At 47.6% G+C, this 23,209-nt stretch overlaps 1 protein-coding gene across 1 annotated transcript in view; it reads right to left on the bottom strand.

The window, feature by feature from the left end:
- Positions 1-21,264, bottom strand: part of cass4 (Cas scaffold protein family member 4) — a gene marked incomplete at both ends in the record, with an annotated part of 24,196 nt that extends 2,932 nt beyond the window's left edge. The window contains 6 exon segments of the mRNA XM_084317097.1: positions 672-774; positions 8,296-10,245; positions 18,025-18,108; positions 20,678-20,928; positions 20,931-21,104; positions 21,258-21,264. Of these exon segments, the coding sequence (XP_084173223.1) occupies positions 672-774; positions 8,296-10,245; positions 18,025-18,108; positions 20,678-20,928; positions 20,931-21,104; positions 21,258-21,264 (2,569 nt within the window).
- Between the last annotated feature and the right edge of the window lie 1,945 nt (positions 21,265-23,209).

Here is a 23,209-nt window from a genome sequence, read left to right as displayed (position 1 = left end):
AATCTAAATAATTTTTTTTTTGTATAAGGAAGTTGCATTGTTCATTTCAATACCTGTAATAGTACAGTAGTCCAGTCCACACGCACACGTGTGCATTCAGTTAAGTTGGAATATGACTGTAATACAAACAGTTCAGTTTGTCAGGTACATGCAACACAGATTATGTATAAGGAAGTTGCATTGTTCATTTCAATACCTGTAATAGTACAGTAGTCCAGTCCACACGCACACGTGTGCATTCAGTTAAGTTGGAATATGACTGTAATACAAACAGTTCAGTTTGTCAGGTACATGCAACACAGATTACAGTGTTTACATCTGTCTGCTTGAGAAAATACCATGTTCTGCAATAAAAATTATTGAAGTGAGATGAACAGACTGAACTTTATTTTATTAGATAAAACATGTTGACAAAGTTTTACTTTGCAGTGGAAAAAAGGTAATAAATTAAATTTGATCAACAAAAGAAAAAAAATATTATTTTTCGCTTTACTCTGCGTATCGTGATATATTTAGTATCGCGATACTATCGTATCGTGACGCAAGTATCGCGATAGTATCGTATCGTGAGGTCTCTGGCGATTCCCACCCCTAGTATCCAGGTAGCTGGAGTTTGTTGGAGTTTGTTCAGTATAGACACCCTCAGCAGTTTCATAAAGGTCTGTTTTTGCTCGTTTCTGTGTAAATGCTGACCTGCGGCTTCTTAGGAACTGGTTTGATGTTTTCTTTGGGTCCTCTCTGCACTTTCTGCTGCTTCTCATACTCACTCTTAGCCTGTAGGAGATGAGAGGCAAACAGAGAGAAAATAAATGATTGGTTATGCGTAGGGATGTCCGATATTGCTTGGCATTAAAATGTAATATCGGAAATGATCGGTATCGGTTTTCAATCTTTTTTTTTTACATTTATTTAACCTTTATTTACCCAGGCAAGCAAGAAAGAACAAATTCTTATTTTGTTTATTGTCAAAAGTATGCATAATGTTGTGTTAATTCCCACGACAAGAGATATGTAACTTAATGTTAATTACCTGAAATTATTCAGTTTTTCTGGGGGGAAAACCCCACATATATTGGTATCGGTTGATATTAGTATCGGAAATTAAGAGTTGGACAATATCAGTATATCGGATATCGGTAAAAAAAATGCCAATATCGAACATCCCTAGTTATGCGTTTACGTTATCAAATGTACTGAGGTCTTCCTTATATAGATTAGATTCGATTAGATTCAAATGTATTGTCATCATCATGCAACACAAGTACAGTACAACTAAAAGAAGTTTGGCATCCAACCAGAGTGCAAATGTAACAGTAAAGTGCAATAGTAATATACAATGTACAGGTGATTAAACTGGGTGTAAGATATATAAATTAGTACCACTGAGTAATAGTGCTACTATCAAATATAGATATATACAACTCGCCAAGTATCCACCTGGCTGCTTTGCATAACAATAGCTCAGGTCGTCAGGTGTGTTCAAATACGTCCTCGGATACATTCACACAAAACTTGTGAATGAAATTAGGCATTAGTGTTACATCCCAATGTATATATTCCCCAGTGTGTGTCTCCATGTGTGTGTGTTCTCCATTTTGTTTCCTCCCTCCAGCCATTGTTCCCTTCACCATTGGTCCCTGCCAGGCCAATCCTTCCATTATTGCAACACGGCACCGATTGGTGGATGGCTTTCCAGACTCCAACACTCAATCCACACCACCCAATCATGGATCACCCCACACCTGTTAAAACATGGCTTCTCACTTCAGTCTTTCTCTCTCTCTGGCATGAGGCTAGGCCTGTTGTGATTTTGGTAAACCTGTAACTTTGACAGTATTGCATTTCGTTTATTGGCCTTTGGTGCTTAGTAGTAATTTCCTTGTGTGTGTATGGCCACAGAGAGAGCATTGTTAGTTATAGTTTGTTTTTGTATATATTCTGCTTTTGTTTCTGTATAATTAATGTGTTTTTCTCTCTTTCTCAGGAAGCACAGATGGGGTGAGCTGCCATTTCCTTTGGACATTGTTTTCTCCTGTTTTGGTTAGGTAAGAGTAGTACATGTAGATTGTGTTTATTTGGAGTATAGTGGTGTTTGTTTGTTGTTTTGGCCTGGGCTCACCCCTGATCTACATGTGCTTCCTTTGCATCTTTCAATAAATATCCTTGTTGTTTACAAACGTGGTCCATCTTTTCTGTCAACCAACTGTTATGTTACAGCCCTTTACCCTTAGACTCACAGGGGTCGTAACATAAATGGGGGCTCGTCCGGGATCTTGTAACCCGTGTTCAATTGTTGGTTGATGGATTTGGTGAACTGTGTTTGTTTACATAGTAATTAATTGATTTGTGTGTAAAAATGGCATTTGTGTAAAAAAAAAAAATGGCAGTTAGTACTTTTGATCTGGGGAAATTCTTGAGCAATCCTACTTGGGAAGCGCTAGATAGCTGCCGCAAGGCAGACTTAGTGGAGATTGCCACACATTTTAAACTCTCGGTTCAACAAAAGCATCTTAAGCAGGAGATCAGGTGTCTTGTGGTAGATAAGCTGTTGGAGCAGGGGACGCTTGTTTTACCTGCGGTCTCTGATGAACATGCAAGTCCTCCTGGTGAACCTACGGAAGCACCGCCTTCTGAGGAGCAAGCCCATGGTGCTGAAAAGGCAGGTGTGAACGTCACATTGCCACATTTTCACTTGACCTCTCCTGTGTCAACTGGGTCTCGAGAAGGGGCCCAGGTCAAGGTTAGAATAGCACGTCTCCAGATGGAGGCTCAGGAGAAGGCACAAGCACGTGAGGCGGAGTATCGGCTTCGTAGAATGGAGCTTGAGGCAGAAAATGAAAGGGCTGTTAACATTCGTAGGTTGGAGCTTGAGCATGAAGTGGAAAAAGAGCTCAGACTGCGGAGGTTGGAGCTGGAAGTCCTAAGGAGTGAATCCAACTCTGCTACACCGACTCCTCCACAAGGCCCGGGTATGTCCTCCTCCACAGCTTATTCATCACACACTTTTGATATAAGTAAACACATTGCTTTGGTGCCTCCGTTCCGCGAGACAGAAGTTGATACTTATTTTAATGTGTTTGAGCGTATTGCTGCTTCATTGCGCTGGCCAAGAGAGGTCTGGCCTTTGTTGCTTCAATGCAAATTGACTGGTAAAGCCCAAGAGGTTTGTTCAACACTTTCCCTAGAAGATAGTTTACTGTATGATACTGTGAAGGCTGCCATCCTTCGCGCATATGAGCTTGTGCCCGAAGCTTATAGGCAGAGGTTTCGCAGTCACAAGAGAGCTGTCAACCAGACCTTTGTAGAGTTTGCTAGAGAGAAGGGAACTCTCTTTGATAAATGGTGTGCAGCAAGCAAGGCCTCAGATCTTAACTCTCTCAGAGAACTCATTCTATTAGAAGAGTTTAAGAATCGTTTGCCAGAGCGTATTGTAATTTACCTGAGTGAGCAGAAAGTGTCCACTCTGCAGCAAGCTGCTGTATTAGCTGATGAGTTTGCGCTAGCCCATAAAACTGTGTTTGTAGATAGGCGTGACTCGTTTCTCCCCCATGATTTCTCTCTGAAACATTCTGTCCCCAACCATTCAGAATTCACACACCCCCGACCAAAAATGTCACCTCCACGCTCAAAAGAGGAGCGGACATGTTACTACTGTCATAAATCTGGTCATGTTATTTCTGACTGTTTAACATTGAAACGTAAGCAGCAACCGTCCTCTCAGAACTTTAGACAACCCAAAGGGGTTGGTCTGATTAAAATGGCACCTGATTCCGATCAACAGATGCACAATGATCAGGATGTTCTCGATCCTTGTTTCAGGCCATTTACTTCCAAGGGTTTAGTTTCCTTGACAGGGGATCCAAAAGATCAGTGTACAGTTCAGATCTTACGAGATACTGGAGCCTCACAATCCTTTATCCACTCTGATGTACTACCTCTGTCTGAGAAATCTTCCTGTGGTTCTAGTGTCCTAGTTCAAGGTATTGAGATGGGTTTCGTGCCAGCCCCGTTACACTGTATTCATGTACAATCTGATTTGGTCACTGGTTTCTTTAAAATAGGGGTGAGACCTTCCTTGCCAGTTAAAGGCATTTCCTTTATCATGGGAAATGATTTAGCTGGAGGACAGGTGAACGCTGTGCTGGAAGTGTTGGATCACCCAGACACAGATTCTCTGCCTGATGACTTGTCACAGAACTTCCCTGAAGTTTTTTCTGCAAGTGTTGTCACTCGGGCTCAATTGAAAAAGAGAGGTGATGAAATTAATTTGTCTGACTCTGTTTTTGCTTCAGCCTTTGTCAGGGAGGAGTTGCTGGCTCCAACTTCTGATACCGCTGACAAACCACCGACTCATAGTAAGGTACCCCCACAGACCACTGTAACTAGTTACTCGTGAAATGCTAATTACTGCCCAGAAGGCTGACCCTTCTCTTGCAAAATGTTTCTCTTCTCTTGAAACAGAACAGAGGAGAGAGTTGCATTCTTATTTTGTGGATGAAGGAGTTTTGATGCGTACATGGAGGTCCCATGGTACTAGACTGGCAGAGCATGCACAATCGGAGATAGGGCTACCAGATCAGGTACCAGACTGGAGCACTGTTTATCAGATTGTTGTCCCTGCAGTTTATCGTCAGCATGTACTGTTCTTGGCCCATGACCACCCTTGGTCTGGACACTTGGGAGTCACTAAAACATACAACAGAATACTTCAACATTTCTTTTGGCCCGGTTTGAAGTCCGATGTAGCACAGTACTGTCGTACCTGTAGTACTTGTCAGATCACCGGAAAGCCAAACCAGGTAATTCCACCTGCTCCCCTCTGTCCTATACCAGCGGTCGGTGAACCATTTGAACATGTCATAGTTGACTGTATTGGTCCGTTGCCAAGGACCAAGGCCGGCAATCAGTTTTTGTTGACAATAATGTGTACCGCCACCCGTTTCCCTGAGGCTATCCCTCTTCGCAGAATTACAGCGCCTGTAATAATTAAGGCTTTGACGAAGTTCTTCTCCACGTTTGGACTGCCTAAGGTAGTACAAACGGACCAAGGCACCAACTTCCTGTCTAGGTTATTTGAGCAAGTGTTACAGTCCCTGGGTATCCGACATATAGTGTCCAGTGCCTACCACCCTGAAACTCAGGGGGCTCTAGAACGTTGGCATCAGACCTTAAAGTCCATGCTGCGTAAATATTGCTTAGACACAGAGAAAGATTGGGATGAGGGTGTCCCCCTTGTTCTATTTGCTGCGCGAGAGACCATACAGGAGTCTCTTGGTTTCAGTCCTGCTGAGCTCGTTTTTGGGCACACTGTTAGAGGGCCTCTGAAAGTTCTTAAAGAACGGTTCATGTCAAAGGGTGCCAGCACACCCACTAATGTTCTAGATTTTGTTAGCCAGTTTCGAGAGCGACTGCATCAGGCGTGCTCTCTCGCAAAAGAAGCGCTCTCTTCTTCCCAGAGAACTATGAAACGGCACTATGACGAGAAAGCTGTTTCTCGATCTTTCCAGCCAGGTGATAAGGTTCTAGTCCTGTTACCTATCCTTGGTTCTGCTCTTTCCGCTCGTTTTTCCGGACCGTATGCAATAGACAAGAAGATAAGTGATACAGACTATGTAGTTCGCACCCCTGATCGTAAACGTCACTCTCGTGTTTGCCACATCAATATGCTTAAACCATATTTTTCCAGAGATAGTGTGCAGGTGAAGACCTCAGACCAGACAGCCGGACTGGCCGTCTCTGCTGTTGCCTCAACTCCAATAGTTCCGGACTCTCCTGACGTTAGTGGTGAGGATGTAGATGGCTTGGAGTTGCGCAATGCAGCCCATCAGGGTGCTAGATTGTCCAACACTGAGATGTTATTGAACCTGCCCACTCACTTAGCACACTTACCTGAGGAGCAGCGAGAGGACATCACAAATTTGGCCCATGATATTAAAGTTAACAATGCTGTGCCTATCAAGCAACATGCATACCGTGTTAACATCACCAAGAGGGCCATGATGCAACAGGAGGTTGACTATTTGTTAAAACATGGTTTAGCCAAGCCAAGTTGCAGTCCCTGGAGTTCACCTTGCTTGTTAGCTCCCAAATCGGATGGAACTCCTAGATTTTGTACTGATTTCCGAAAGGTAAATGCTGTCACCGTGCCTGATTCCTTCCCACTGCCCCGCATGGAAGATTGTATTGACAACCTTGGATCTGCCACCTATGTTAGCAAACTAGATTTGTTAAAGGGTTACTGGCAGGTCCCTTTGACCCCCCGTGCCTCGGAAATCTCAGCGTTTGTTACTCCTGACAATTTTCTGCAATATACTGTAATGCCTTTTGGAATGCGTAATGCCCCGGCCACTTTCCAGCGACTGGTGACCCTAGTCCTGGCTGGTGTTCCAAATTGTAATGCCTATCTCGATGACCTGGTTGTCTATTCGACCAACTGGCGTGACCACATGACAACCTTGCAAACTGTCTTTGACCGCTTAGCTGGAGCCTCCCTGACCCTTAACCTTGCCAAGTGTGAGTTCGGCAAGGCTACGGTTACCTATCTTGGTAAGCAGGTAGGACATGGCCAAGTGCGTCCGGTGGATGCAAAAAATATCTGCAATCACAACTTTTCCAGTGCCTACTACTAGGCGGGAATTGCGTAGATTCCTTGGGATGGCTGGGTATTACCGTGGTTTTTGCCGGAACTTTTCTTCTGTCGTCACTTCTCTCACTAGCCTGTGTAGCCCGTCCAAACCATTCATTTGGACAGCTGATTGTCAAAATGCATTTGATAGTGTTAAAGCTCTCTTATGCAGTTCCCCTGTTCTCTCTGCTCCAGATTTCTCCCTGCCGTTCCAGCTGGAGGTGGATGCCAGCGGGGTGGGAGCTGGAGGGGTGTTATTACAGGAAGATCATGATGGTGTCAGTCACCCGGTTTGTTATTTCTCCCGGAAATTTAACAAACATCAACTAAACTATTCCGCTATTGAAAAGGAGACTTTGGCTATGTTGTATGCGTTGCAACATTTTGAGGTGTATGTCGGTTCGAGCGTATTACCAGTGGTAGTATACACCGACCACAACCCATTGGTTTTTCTGTCGCGGATGTACAACCACAATCAGCGCCTCATGCGTTGGGCGCTCATAGTGCAAAATTATAACCTCAGCATAAAGCATAAGAAGGGGTCTGAGAATGTGTTGGCGGATGCTCTATCTCGGAGTTAAATCTCTCGTGCTGTCGACTTGTTCTATTTTGCTGTCGACTCGTTGTCTGTTGCTGTCAACTCGTTCTGTCATTGTTGACCTGTGTGGTTGTACCAACTGCTAGTTTTTCATAGCTCTTTGTTTTGGAGTACATGTTATCTCGGGGATGTTATCTCGTTGTTAGAAGAAGAAAAAAAGAAAAAAAAAACATGTTTAGTTGGTGTTAGGTGTCAAACATGTTTTTGTCTTATGTATGGGGGTGTTACATCCCAATGTATATATTCCCCAGTGTGTGTCTCCATGTGTGTGTGTTCTCCATTTTGTTTCCTCCCTCCAGCCATTGTTCCCTTCACCATTGGTCCCTGCCAGGCCAATCCTTCCATTATTGCAACACGGCACCGATTGGTGGATGGCTTTCCAGACTCCAACACTCAATCCACACCACCCAATCATGGATCACCCCACACCTGTTAAAACATGGCTTCTCACTTCAGTCTTTCTCTCTCTCTGGCATGAGGCTAGGCCTGTTGTGATTTTGGTAAACCTGTAACTTTGACAGTATTGCATTTCGTTTATTGGCCTTTGGTGCTTAGTAGTAATTTCCTTGTGTGTGTATGGCCACAGAGAGAGCATTGTTAGTTATAGTTTGTTTTTGTATATATTCTGCTTTTGTTTCTGTATAATTAATGTGTTTTTCTCTCTTTCTCAGGAAGCACAGATGGGGTGAGCTGCCATTTCCTTTGGACATTGTTTTCTCCTGTTTTGGTTAGGTAAGAGTAGTTTAGGTAATGTAATCTCTTTTACCATAGATTAGATTGTGTTTATTTGGAGTATAGTGGTGTTTGTTTGTTGTTTTGGCCTGGGATCACCCCTGAGCTACATGTGCTTCCTTTGCATCTTTCAATAAATATCCTTGTTGTTTACAAACGTGGTCCATCTTTTCTGTCAACCAACTGTTATGTTACAGCCCTTTACCCCTAGACTCACAGGGGTCGTAACAATTAGGCATGTGCGGAAGTCATTAAAACACAGTGCAACCAGGTATGAAATCACCAACGCACCACTGATAGATAGATACTAGCTAAGATAAATATTTTTTTTAATCTTCACCTGCAGCTGTACATAGTCGTTGTCGTCTTCCATGGAGTCGCCCTCGTCCACCGCCGGCGTCGCGTCCTTCTCCGGCTGCCTCCCGGGAGGAGAAGACTCCGGCTCCTTCTGAGGAGGAGGAGGAGGCCTGAACAGAAGCTTCCCGTTGGCGTTGAGGATGGACACCAGGCGCTTCACGTCCTCCGGCACGGTGCGCGCCACCATCACGAAGCGGTCCAGCTGGTCGGGCGTCTGGACCTGCCCCGGGTCCTGCTGGGCCAGCGTGTCCAGGGGCCAGCCGGCCGCGCCCAGGGCGGCCACCGTCTGCTGCAGGATGACGCCCGAGTCCTCCACCACGCACAGCTGCTTGTAGAGCCGCGCCCGCAGGTTGCCGTCGGTCAGGCGCCGGGCGTTGCCCTTGACGTCCAGCGCGAAGCCCAGGAAGGCGGTCACGGAGCGCGCGGTGCCCTCCGCCGCCTGACGCACCTCCGCCAGGTGCTTCTCCAGGTGCTCCCTGCTCCTCCAGCGGCTGCTCACGAACTCCATGAGACGGGGCACCGCCCGGCACACGGCCTCCTGCAGCTCCAGGAGCCTGCGGCCGGCCTCCTCCTGGCCGAGCGTCACCTCCCGCAGGGGCTCCGGGGAGGAGGACGAGGAGGAGGTGCTGAGGGCCAGGGAGTCGCAGGAGCTGGTGGAGGAGCTGGAGGCCGTGCTGATCCTCTGGCTGTCCGGAGGTCCGGGCGCGGCGCCGTCCCTCTCGTCGTCGTCGTCCTCCTCCTGCGGCAGCAGCAGGGAGTCGCCGCTCCCCGGCCGGTCGCGGAAGGACGCCGGGATCAGGACCTTCCTGGAGCGCTGCAGACGCGCCCGGGCGTGGTCGAAGGAGTTCCCAGACTCCCCCCTGCACTCCAGGGGTATGTAGTCTCTGTGGGAGCCGCTGAGGCCTCGCGCCGGGGACGGCCGCTCCTGGGGAGGGACGGCGTACACCGGGTCCTCCGGCCGCCTCTGCGTCTGCGATCTGTTGCAGGCGGGGGCCCTCGGCAGCACCTTGGGCGGACCGGGGGCATCCTGCGGCCGGAGCGGACACGAACTGGGCTTCGGTATGTCGTAAAGGCAGCGCGGTGGACTGCGGCTGGGCGCCGGCCAGGCACGGGCCGGGAGGGTGTCGTAGAGCTGCCTGCAAACACCGGGGGCTTTGGAGGGCATGGTGTCATAAAGCTGCCCGGGGGCTTTGGAGGGCATGGTGTCATAGAGCTGCCCGGGGGCTTTGGAGGGCATGGTGTCATAGAGCTGCCCGGGGGCTTTGGAGGGCATGGTGTCGTAGTGCTGCTCTGGGGCTTTGGAGTGCATGGTGTTGCAGAGCTGCCTACAAACACCAGGGGCTTTGGAGGGCATGGTGTCGTAGAGCTGCCTGCAAACACCAGGGGCTTTGGAGGGCATGGTGTCGTAGAGCTGCCTGCAAACACCAGGGGCTTTGGAGGGCATGGTGTCATAGATCTGCTCTGGGGCTTTGGAGGGCATGGTGTCGTAGAGCTGCCTGCAAACACCAGGGGCTTTGGAGGGCATGGTGTCATAGATCTGCTCTGGGGCTTTGGAGGGCATGGTGTCGTAGATCTGCCTGCAAACACTAGGGGCTTTGGAGGGCATGGTGTCGTAGATCTGCTCTGGGGCTTTGGAGGGCATGGTGTCGTAGATCTGCTCTGGGGCTTTGGAGGGCATGGTGTCGTAGATCTGCCCGGGGGCTTTGGAGGGCATGGTGTCGTAGATCTGCACGGGGGCTTTGGAGGGCATGGTGTCCCAGTAGCCGCCCGTGGGACCGGGCTTCTCCGGAGACACCGGCACGTCGTAGATCCACTCGGGCTTGCGGGGGTTGGGGAGGGTGCTGTACCCGGCCTTCTGCTGGGCCTCGCTGCAGGACGGGATGGGGATGTCGTAGCTCGGCTCCTGACACAGAGGGGGCGGGACGGCGTAGACCTGCGCAGAAGATCAGATGAGATGAGATAGGATGAGATTAAATGAGATACGATAGGGTGAGATAAAATAAGATAAGATAAGATAGGATGAGATAAAATAAGATAAGATGAGATCAAATACAATAAAATAAGATAAGATGAGATCAAATACAATAAGATAAGATAAGATGAGATAAAATACGATAAGATAAGATAAAATAAGATAAGATAGGATAGGATGAGATCAAATAAGATAAGATAAGGTTAGATAAGATAAGATAAGATAAGATAAAATAAGATAAGATAAGATGAGATCAAATAAGATCAGAGTTCCACAGATTTTTTGTATTGACATGTAGAATTAGCGTTAAAGTAAGTGTCGCTTGTAACGGGCCGGTTATGAGAATGACATTGTACATTTCCTTCCTCCTGACAGTGGTCTCCTACCTGGTCGCCTGTAGCTGTTCCGCAACCGTTCCTATTTCCGGGGTAGGCCTGATTGGTCCCGACAGGCACGTGACCCGCCGCGGCCACGCCCCGCGGCAGCCACGGCAACGAGGCTGCTGTGGTTCACCTCACCGCCGATTTCCGCCTTCAACACCGCCCGCAGCATTAGGAAGGAGTTTGCGGCGCCTTTCACATCGCAGTCATCAGTCATAATAATATCATCAGTCATCTCTAATAATATTAATCACTGTTCAATGTACTAATATACAATACGGCTCACTTTTCCCACTTCAATGACAGAGCCGCTGTTTAATAATATTGTCGCGGCGGAGCTCCGTCGCGGCAGCATTATGTAGCAGTAATCCCCCCTTTTTTACCATCGACAAACTAGCTCAATTGGTAACGCTGCTTGGCTGTGAATCCTATGGTCCTTTTGTAACAAGTTCGATTCCCTTAAGTTTTTTTTTAACGTGCATTGCACTATAGCGTATTGTATATTGTATATTGTATGTTCTGCACTGCAACGCATACACCTTACTGTAAATTGTACCATACAATATACAATATACAATACGCTATAGTGTAATGCACGTTAAAAAAAAAAAAAAAAAAAACCTTAAGGGAATCAAACTTGTCACAAACGGACGATAGGATCCACAGCCAAGCAGCGTTACCAATTGAGCTAGTTTGTTGATGGTAAAAATGGGGGGATTACTGCTACATAATGCTGCCGCGACGGAGCTCCGGTGGGAAAAGTGAGCCGTATTGTATATTAGTACATTGAACAGTGATTAATATTATTAGAGATGACTGATGATATTATTATGACTGATGACTGCGATGTGAAAGGCGCCGCGAACTCCTTCCTAATGCTGCGGGCGGCGTTGAAGGCGGAAAGCGGCGGTGAGGTGAACCACAGCAGCCTCGTTGCCGCGGCTGCCGTGGGCCGTGGCCGCGGCGGGTCACGTGCCTGTCGGGGCCAATCAGGCCTACCCTGGAAATAGGAACGGTTGCGGAACAGCTACAGGCTACCTGGTCCCCTACCTCCCTCTAGTGGCCAGAGGAGCCTGATGGTGCAGGCGGCCATCTTGGTATGGTTCAAGATAATAGAGTTAATCTCTAATTATTTATTATCTTGGGCCATCCCTGTCTTTGTTTGATGTCGTCTCCCTGTCTGGTTGTTGTGTGTGTTATTGCTTTTTGTGTCTAGTTTGGTGTTGATAGATTCTGTGTTTTGGCCAGGTGTTGCTCGTTGTAATCAGTGTCTGTATATATGCCTGTTAGTTCCTCACTTCCTCGTGGCGTCATTGTCTCCAGTACCCTCCTTGTTACCCCCGTGTTCCCTTGCCCGTCGTGCCTCTCCCGTGCCTTGCTTCATGTTCTTGAGTGTTGTAAGTAGTTTATGTATTCCATTTTCGTTCCTCTTTTGTTTCTCTTGTCTCAGTCCGTGTTGTATTAGTGCCAGCTCTGCTGTGTCTTGTATGTCCCGTTTTGTAATCGTGTCGTCTGCCAAGTAAAGTCAAGATATCCACGTTACCCTGTCGTCTCTGCCTCCTCTCTTCCTGTCTGCAATTGTGTTCTCACCTTCGTTAGCACCCCCAATCGTAACAGAATGACACCACGTCAAGAACGCAGCAGACAAGGTGGCCGATACCATGACGATCATCTGGAGCATGGTGGACGGTGACCTGCAGCATTACTCACCTGCCAAGTGGGTGTTCCTGCTCCTGATGATCGACAGAGAGTCCGACACAGGAGCCCGCGATGCGGGTTATGGCCGACCAAGTCGCTACGCTCATGGACTTGTCTAGGTCGCTGGCTACCCCCCTACCCACCAGCCGAATCCCAGATATGGCTCCCATGGCTGCTGTAGCCACGTCAGCTAACCGGCTCCCCATAGTTAGCTCAACCCCGTTTGCTAGCTTTCCCCCCACAGCTTGCATAAGGCTCATGATCAGCCTAGGCCCTAGAGCTGACCAGATGTCCACAGCTAGCACAGCCCCGCCCGTTAGCTTCACTCCTACAGCTAACCAGACGTCCACAGCTAGCACAGCTCCGCCCGTTAGCTTCGCTCCTACAGCTAACCAGATGTCCACAGCTAGCACAGCTCCGCCCGTTAGCTTCGCTCCTACAGCTAACCAGACGTCCACAGCTAGCACAGCCCCGCCCGTTAGCTTAGCTCTTGCAGCTAACCAGACGTCCACAGCTAGCACAGCCCCGCCCGTTAGCTTAGCTCTTGCAGCTAACCAGACGTCCACAGCTAGCACAGCCCCGCCCGTTAGCTTCGCTCCTACAGCTAACCAGACGTCCACAGCTAGCACAGCTCCGCCCGTTAGCTTCGCTCCTACAGCTAACCAGACGTCCACAGCTAGCACAGCCCCGCCCATTAGCTTAGCTCTTGCAGCTAACCAGACGTCCACAGCTAGCACAGCCCCGCCCATTAGCTTCGCTCCTACAGCTAACCAGACGTCCACAGCTAGCACAGCCCCGCCCATTAGCTTCGCTCCTACAGCTAACCAGACGTCCACAGCTAGCACAGCTCCGCCCGTTAGCTTCGCTCCTACAGCTAACCAGACGTCCACAGCTAGCACAGCTCCGCCCGTTAGCTTCGCTCCTACAGCTAACCAGACGTCCACAGCTAGCACAGCCCCGCCCATTAGCTTCGCTCCTACAGCTAACCAGACGTCCACAGCTAGCACAGCTCCGCCCGTTAGCTTCGCTCCTACAGCTAACCAGACGTCCACAGCTAGCACAGCTCCGCCCGTTAGCTTCGCTCCTACAGCTAACCAGACGTCCACAGCTAGCACAGCTCCGCCCGTTAGCTTCGCTCCTACAGCTAACCAGACGTCCACAGCTAGCACAGCCCCGCCCATTAGCTTCGCTCCTACAGCTAACAAGACATCCACAGCTAGCACAGCTCCGCCCGTTAGCTTCGCTCCTACAGCTAACCAGACATCCACAGCTAGCACAGCCCCGTCTGCTAGCTTCGCTCCTACAGCTAACCAGACGTCCACAGCTAGCACAGCCCCGCCCATTAGCTTCGCTCCTACAGCTAACAAGACATCCACAGCTAGCACAGCTCCGCCCGTTAGCTTCGCTCCTACAGCTAACCAGACATCCACAGCTAGCACAGCTCCGCCCGTTAGCTTCGCTCCTACAGCTAACCAGACGTCCACAGCTAGCACAGCCCCGTCTGCTAGCTTAGCCTCCGCAGCTAGCCAGGCTTCCCCAGCTAGCACGGTCCCCACTGCTAGCTTAGGCTCCAGGTTCACGGTCAGCCTAGTTCTGGAAGCTGACCCGATGTCCACAGCTAGTACTGTCCCGCCCGGTAGCCTAGTCCCTACAGTTGGCTCAGGCCCCACGGTTAGCCTAGCTCCCGCAGTTCGCAGACCTCCGAGGCCTAGCAAGGCTCAGAGGGCGAGCGGGGCTAGTATCGCTAACCAGGCCTCCACAGCTGATCCGGCCGTCGCTGCCAACCTGGCTCCGGTCAGCGTAGCCCCGGCTGTCACCGTTCCAGGCTCCTCATCTCCGGATCCTACGCCACGCCTCGCCGCAGAGACCGGTCCGGTCTCCACATCCTGCCCAGCCTCTACACCTAGTCCGGCGGTTGGAGAGTCTCTCGTCCGGGATCCTGCTCCGGGGTCCAGCTCCCCTCTCCGGGCTTCTGCACCTGTCCCCACCCCCCCTCATCGGGCCTCTGTTCCCAGGTCCAGCCCCCCTCTCCGGGTCTCAGTTCGTGTTGTATTAGTGCCAGCTCTGCTGTGTCTTGTATGTCCCGTTTTGTAATCGTGTCGTCTGCCAAGTAAAGTCAAGATATCCACGTTACCCTGTTGTCTCTGCCTCCTCTCTTCCTGTCTGCAATTGTGTTCTCACCTTCGTTAGCACCCCCAATTGTAACAGTCGCTGGGCTAAATGATGTAGAACTCACGTTAACGTAAGTGTCGCTGGGGCTAAATGATAACTCACGTTAACGTAAGTGTCGCTGGGCTAAATTATGCAGAACTCAGGTTAACGTAAGTGTCACTGGGCTAAATGATAACTCAGGTTAACGTAAGTGTCGCTGGGCTAAATTATAACTCACGTTAACGTAAGTGTCACTGGGCTAAATGATAACTCAGGTTAACGTAAGTGTCGCTGGGCTAAATTATGCAGAACTCAGGTTAACGTAAGTGTCGCTGGGCTAAATTATAACTCACGTTAACGTAAGTGTCGCTGGGCTAAATGATAACTCACGTTAACGTAAGTGTCACTGGGCTAAATGATAACTCACGTTAACGTAAGTGTCACTGGGCTAAATGATAACTCACGTTAACGTAAGTGTCGCTGGGCTAAATTATAACTCACGTTAACGTAAGTGTCACTGGGCTAAATTATAACTCACGTTAACGTAAGTGTCACTGGGCTAAATGATAACTCAGGTTAACGTAAGTGTCGCTGGGCTAAATTATGCAGAACTCAGGTTAACGTAAGTGTCGCTGGGCTAAATTATAACTCACGTTAACGTAAGTGTCGCTGGGCTAAATGATAACTCAGGTTAACGTAAGTGTCACTGGGCTAAATGATAACTCACGTTAACGTAAGTGTCGCTGGGCTAAATTATAACTCACGTTAACGTAAGTGTCACTGGGCTAAATGATAACTCACGTTAACGTAAGTGTCGCTGGGCTAAATGATAACTCACGTTAACGTAAGTGTCGCTGGGCTAAATTATAACTCACGTTAACGTAAGTGTCACTGGGCTAAATGATAACTCACGTTAACGTAAGTGTCGCTGGGCTAAATGATAACTCACGTTAACGTAAGTGTCGCTGGGCTAAATGATAACTCACGTTAACGTAAGTGTCGCTGGGCTAAATTATAACTCACGTTAACGTAAGTGTCGCTGGGCGTGCTGCACCTCCCAGGAGACTCCACTCTCCTCTCCAGCTCAGAGATGGGGATCAGGGATGTCTTTCGAATTGTTTGTCTTGGAGTCGTCGATGTCTGTTATCATGAGAAGAAAAGAAACAAAAAAAGATTTTGAACATTGATATACAAATACGTCCTGAATTGAAGGGTAAATATTTTTTTGTTCTTCTTCATGTGAGATTTTGATGTTTGAACCAAGTGAAAGTTACATGGTTTACACTGTTTATTTTTCTCATATTATATTTAATATTCATATCAAATTATATTGCCTATATTTTCGTCTTTCTACTATTACCCTGCCCATACCTGTACCTCCCCTCCCCCCTCCCCCATGCTGCTATGACGCCCACATTTCCTCAAGGGGATCAATAAAGGAATATCTTTGCCACCGCTGATGCTAATTGAATGGGGCAAGTTTGACATGTTTCAAATCAGTACTGCTGATTAAAGATGCTTTTAGGTTATTTAATTAATTGTGGGTAGTGATTAACAGAGAACCTTTCCAGTTTAACATGGTTTCCACGGCTAACAACAACAACCTTTAATAGAATATTAAAGAATTCCTATGAATAATTGCTATTATAAATACGACTGCTATCAAAGAAAAATGCAGCTAAGAGGCTAAGTAGGCTCTTGATGATGTGACGCGTTCAAAAATAAATCCATTATAACATCCAGATGCGTTTACGGTGTTTATTGATGGAAAACAAAAAATAGACTGGCAAGCCATTGTACTGAAATAATCAAAGAAAAACTAAATTATACTCTGTGACGTGACATGAGGTGACAACACAATATATAATATTATATATACTAAGCCTCTGCTCCTACGCTCCGTCGTGTTGTAAGTGACCAGGTCAAATAAAGTGCCACTGTTCTTCTGCGGAATCCTACTCCCTCCTCGAAAACTGCTGCCGTAGCGCGACTCGCTATGACGCGTCTGCAAAATTCCACTACTCTGCTGAGAACTGCTGCCGTAGCGCGAATCGCCTATATCTTTGGACAGCTGGGTGACGTCACCCTATAGTTCACTCCGAATTCCAACAGGTGTACCGACATTTTATCATCTACAAATACATTCGGATGATATTGTTTAAGATATATCAACAAGACTCAACAAGACGTTCGTCAGCAAGGTGGCAGAATATTGTAGAGTGAACGATTGTGGGTCATGCGCATGCGTGCGCAAGCACAGGAGCGCTGGCAGCAGAATTCAGCAGAGTAGTTGTTTTTAATCTAATTGTTAATACATATATATCGCTATCAAAGAATGCTCCCACTACAGAATCATTTTATATGACCTCACTACTCACTCCATGTATACTGTATGCATATGGTGAGCATATTTTTATACTCTATCATAACATTTTTATGTAAGATTTCTGGGGTAAGGTATTTCAATACACCAATATATCGCTATCAAATAAACTCAGAATTCAGGGAACAAAACTGTTGCTTTTAACCATGGATTTATTTATATACACTCCATGTACTGTCTGTATGCATATGTTGAACAAAAAAAACATTGAACAACATGTTATCAGTTATCAACATTCAAACTTATTTACAGTATTTATTTACAGTTTTGATTGTACAGTTGTACAGTTCCCCCCCCCCCCCCCCCCCCCACCCACCCAACCACCTCCAATGTACAATGTCGTCAGCTGGGTGTCGTCATCGTCACATTTTGGTGTACGACATTTTATCATCTACTTTATACATGCTTTATACATTCTGCTGCAAAGCCAATTACATGCAAATATTTACATGCTTATACAGTAATAAGTTATGTATGTACAAATATGCGGTCCACCTGTTCTCCATTGCTATACAGACCAGGGTCGGGATAAGTATTATTAACACACAAGTGATTTTTGATGCATAAAAAGTGATATTATTAACACACAAGTGATTTTTGATGCATACAAAAGTGATTTTAAAACAAGATAACGCTAAACTCAGGCCTATATCTTTTTACAGCTGCGTGTTACAGCTGGATGTCGTCAGCTGGGAGTCACATCGTCACATTTTGGTGTACGACATTTTATCATCTACTTTATACATGCTTTATACATTCTGCTGCAAAGCCAATTACATGCAAATATTTACATGTTTATACAGTAATAAGTTATGTATGTACAAATATGTTTTAAGATATTGCTCACCATCAACAAGTCAAACAAGACGTTCGGCTGCAGAATATTGTGGCTGAAAACGAGTGGAAAAGGATTGTGGGTCATGCGCATGCGTGCGCAAGCGCAGGAGCGCTCGGCAGTAGAATTCTGCAGGGAGTAGGATTTTGCAGAACACCACCACCCAGGTGCTAATTACCGGAAGTGAGTGTCACCATAATGAGAGTGTGCAGTCAAAACCAATAAACAACACAGACTAAAATAAATACATTTCGGCTCCTACAATCAATAGACATTATTGACGAGAGACTCACGGTGAACAGGGAGGCTCGTCTCCCCTGGTTGGGGACGTCGTAGACCTCCCCCCTGGGTCCGCTGGGCCCGAAGGGGGCCGCAGCCTGTGAACGGGGGAGAAACAAGATTCAAGATCCAAGAGGTTTATTTGTCACATACACACCAGGGCATACAGTGAAATGCGGGTGGCCATGCCCGCTTCGATTGTGCAATAATACTAATAATAAAATAGACGTAAAAAAACAAATAATAAAAAGACATAAGATGTGCATGATAAAATAAATAGCTGAGAAGGCACTGGGTCCTATGTACACTACTATACAATATACAGTTTTAACTCTATGTCGTTATGCTATACTTACTATATCTAAACTATACTATACAAAAACCACATCGGCTCTACCTTAACACATTGGACGCCAGACCCGCGATAAGTCGGGTTAACTCGCCATCGCTTGAGCGCCAAACCCGGGAAAAGTTGGGTTTTGGTCGTTATTTCTTTTATTTGCTATTTCCATTCATAATCCATGGAGGGAGCCTGATATTATCATTGGGAATGGGTCTGAGATCGCAAACGTCCAATACCGCCGCCTAGCGCCTTGCGGCCGGTATTGCACATCCTTGGAATCTCTCTGGCTCCGCCTGTACGTCGATCTAAAAAGTCCGGTCCAGGTTTTCCTAGTCGGGCAGTAGTAACGTTTATAACACATGGATTGGGGATAATCAAGCACCGCCGATTCATGTACTTTGGTGGATTATGTTGGCAACACGATCGACATCAATACTTCGTTGTGATCCTGTAGTGTTATGTAACGTTACTCCACAACGATCGAATCATAGAACCCCCCCCCCACCCTTTCATGCATGCATGATGAAACATAATACCGATAATATAGCGTTAATTTCAGATTGATTGTTGATCCAAGCGAGGAATGGCACGGTTTCTAGTGAAATGCACTAAACGCTGCTTAGCGGCGTTTCCTGGGATTACACAGAATTACTCTAAAACTATACTCATATTCACCACGGTATAAAACGGGAATGTATGGATGAAATTATCAGTTTTTTGCATCTTGACCGGAAGAAACTCAATGACAATCGACTATATTATTAGATCCATAGCTAATATAGTTTTAGCACTGCAAACACCGGCATGTATCCCCATTCATTAAAGCGCTGGCACACACGGCCATACAGCCCACAGCGACCTCTGACCTTTATTGACCTTTCCATTTAGTTTAAAGTGACATTTTGTTTAAAGCGACTGTTTAAAGCGATTGCAGCATGTGTGTTGTGTGTGTGTGTGTTCTTGTGTGTGTGGAGAGTTCAGTGTTCTGATAGTCTGTAACGTTGAGGTTGATCAGCTACACTTTGCACTGCCTTTGATCATAGATATGTGTATATCAACCTCATTGGCCTCGTATATCGACACCTTTATGGGGGGGGGGGGGGGGGGAGCCCCGTTACGCGCGCTTTTCTAACCAATTAACCCGCGTCCGGTAATGCAAACCACGCCGCTCGCTCGAGACGGCGGCCGAGGAGAGGAGCAGGCCCCCCCCACGCCCCCCGGCAGAGCGGCAGAGGAAATGGCCAACATGTGCGCAGTGGGCCCGTGTCCCACCCTCTGCCCCTCGCGCAGGCAACCCGCGCAGACACCTCTCCCCGGGGTCCACATTCTGTTTGCAGTTAGCAGTGTGTCTGAAGTCTGTCTCTGCTTTTGTCTTTTACGGGGCCTCATAAAGGCCCCGGTGCTCCGCATGCCTGTCCCCATGGAGAGAGAGGCCCCTGGTGCCCCATCTGCAAGCTCTTTGGCCAGCGGGGGGGGGGTTCTCAGAACGTTGCATCTCAGCGACGGTCTACCTCTCTAATCACTTAGAGTTAACACTTCCCCCCCGGGGGGAGGAGGTCCGGCTGCGGCAGAAGGAGCTACCACCCCGTGCAGCTACCGTAAAAGGGGGGGTCATCCCTATGTTCCCCGGGTTCTATGTTCCCCGCTCCCGAAAAAAAGGGTCCTATGTTCCCCGGGGTCCTAGATCAGCCGTTCTCAAACAGTGGGCCAGTGAGCGCCATGGAGTGGGGGCCGCGGAGGCAGCCTAACCTACTGCCAACATCAATGCTTAAATGTGTGTGTTAGTAGTCGCCGCGCAACGAACGGTAGAATTTCTCCGGCACGGAAACAAGATAAATGGAATTGAGAATGTTTCCTGGAGGAAAGAGAATAATATTGTTGGCTAGGTGGTAGGCTGTCGATCGCGTGTGTGTGGTTCAAACGTTAAACTTCTATTCCTGAAACAACACTAGCGACAGAGTTGTGTGAGGGTGTAGATGGTGCATGTTTTCTGTATGAATGATATTTACTATAGGCCTAGGAACATAGGACCCTTTTTATCGGGAGCGGGGAACATAGGACCCTTTTTATCGGGAGCAGGGAACATAGGACCCTTTTTATCGGGAGCGGGGAACATAGGACCCGGGGAACATAGGACCCTTTTTATCGGGAGCGGGGAACATAGGACCCAGGGAACATAGACACGCTAACCGTGTGGCCTCTTGTCATGTGTTTTTGTTTATTTCTGCAACAGCCATAGCCCACAGAATCCTGCGTGTTGAACTCGCCTCTCCACCTGGGAAACAACCTGAGAACAGAACAGCAGGAGGAGACTAATTGTGTACCTTGTTCGCCCCCTCCGGTCCTTCCGTGCCGCGCTGGAGCGCCGAAGAAGGCGTGCCGGGACCTTTGGAGGCCGACGGAGGAGCGGACGGGACCTTGTAGATCCTGTCCATGCATTCGTAGGCGGGGCTGGTGGAGGGTCTGGGCACGCTGGGGATCTGGTAGATGTTCTGAGGGTGGTCGCCCCCGCTCTGACAGTCGACCGGCTTGGCGGCGGCGAGGGGGCCGGCGGGGGGGGGGGTACGGACCGGGGCAGGATCTGCAGCCGGTTGGCGGGGGCCAGTCCCTGCCGGCCGTACAGAGAGCACATCCACCAGCCGCTGGTGTCGGCCACGTTCTGATCCATCACCGTGACGATGTCCCCCTTTCGGAAGCCCAGCTCGTCCAGACACTCCGCGGTGTTGTCATAGAGAGCCTTGCCAGGTTGCTCTGAAGGGAAGGAGCGGAGAGAGGAAGACACGAGAAGAGGTCGTGAGACGAGAGCAAGCTCGTGTCGTCGGCAAACAGGAGGAGGCGATAAGGTCACGGACAACCGGAGGAGGGTTCGAGAGAGTTCTCACAGCGCACGTTCAATTCCTGTACCTATCATCATAGCCAGACATTTTCATTCAGTGTATTCTACCAGCCACATTTTCATTCACCAGACATTTTCATTCAGTGTATTCTACCAGCCACATTGAATTCATCCATCCAGACCTTTTCATTCAGTGTAATCTACCAGCCACATTGAATTCATCCAGACCTTTTCATTCAGTGTAATCTACCAGCCACATTGAAACCTTTTCATTCAGTATAATCTACCAGCCACATTGAATTCATCCAGACCTTTTCATTCAGTTAAATCTACCGGCCACATTGAATTCATCCAGACCTTTTTCATTCAGTATAATCTACCAGCCACATTGAATTCATCCAGACCTTTTCATTCAGTATAATCTACCAGCCACATTGAATTCATCCAGACATTTCCATTCACGGTCTGCTTGTTTACGTGACCAGAGAACAGACAAACATGGCAATTACAGACTAAATGCACGAGCTCTCGTGTTTGACACAAACACACTGCGACGGCTCAATTCTATCAATCGATGGCACTTGATAGAAGATGCACAAGGAAAATAATAAACATTCAGGACTAGATTCGATTCGATTCAAATTATTGTCATTATACAGCACAACGAAAAGAAGTTTGGCATCTCAACCAGAGCGCAAATGTACAAATAAAGTGCAACAATGTACAGGTGATTAAACTGGGTAAAACATATATAAACAGCTTCATCCATCAGGCTGTCAGGAAGCTGAACCCCCCCCCCCCACCCCCCCCCCCCCCCCCCCCCCCACTGACACACACGCACACGCGCACACACACACAACACACACACACACACACACACACACACACACACACACACACACACACACACACACACACACACACACACACACACACACACTAATAGTAAATAATAGACGTTATAATAAATGTGTAGTTATACTGTGCATTTTTTATTTTCAGTGGCTTTAGTGTGTGTGTCTGTCTGTGTGTGTGTGTGTGTGTGTGTGTGTGTGTGTGTGTGTGTGTGTGTGTGTGTGTGTGTGTGTGTGTGTGTGTGTGTGTGTGTGTGTGTCTGTGTGTGTCTGTGTGTGTGTGTGTGTGTGTGTGTGTGTGTCACCTACTACCTATTTCTGTGCTGATGTTGAGCACCAGAATTAGAGATTATTCTCAATGACTGAGTCCAAAAAAACAAGGTGGTCCTCATTAACCCTGGTGCTATATATCAATTATAAGCATCTCTCCAACCACAATTATGCACACACACACACACACACACACACACACACACACACACACACACACACACACACACACACACACACACACACACACACACACACACACACACACACACACACACACACACACACACACACACACACACACACACACACACACACACACACACACACACACACACACACACACACACACACACACACACCTACACACACACACACACACACACACACACACACACACACACACACACACACACACACACACACACACACACACACACACACACACACACACACTGCCACTTTACTCTACTTATCTCACTGCCACTTATTTTACTACATACTAATGCTGCTAGGAAATATTTGCACGTTCTTTGCAAGTTCTTTTTAGCTCTTTTTGTTTCATTCATTTCATTTTAGCTACTGTTTATATTGTACATATAGTCCTGTATATTGTGTGTTGTATATTGTGTCCTTATGTTACTTTGTGTTTTATATTGCATAGATCTTTTTTATATACACCGTGGGAAGGGGGGAATGAAATAAAAATGTTCTGTATGTCTCTTGCACAAATGGAAAACTGACAATAAAAAGTTGACTTTGACTTTGACTTTGATAAATCAGTAGAGCTGACCTCGACTAAGGATTTGTATAGTCGACTTTGATTGGCCGAAATTTGCCGATAGTCTTTCAGTGCCTCTGTGCCCGTTTTCTTAGGCAGTTAGCATCTCTGGTAT

Source organism: Notolepis coatsorum, assembly GCF_963971535.1.
Source record: "Notolepis coatsorum genome assembly, chromosome: 6".
Taxonomy (NCBI): Eukaryota; Metazoa; Chordata; class Actinopteri; order Aulopiformes; family Paralepididae; genus Notolepis; species Notolepis coatsorum.
The sequence above is the reverse complement of the archived record's forward strand: the minus strand, read 5'-3'. Positions and strand labels throughout refer to the sequence as shown.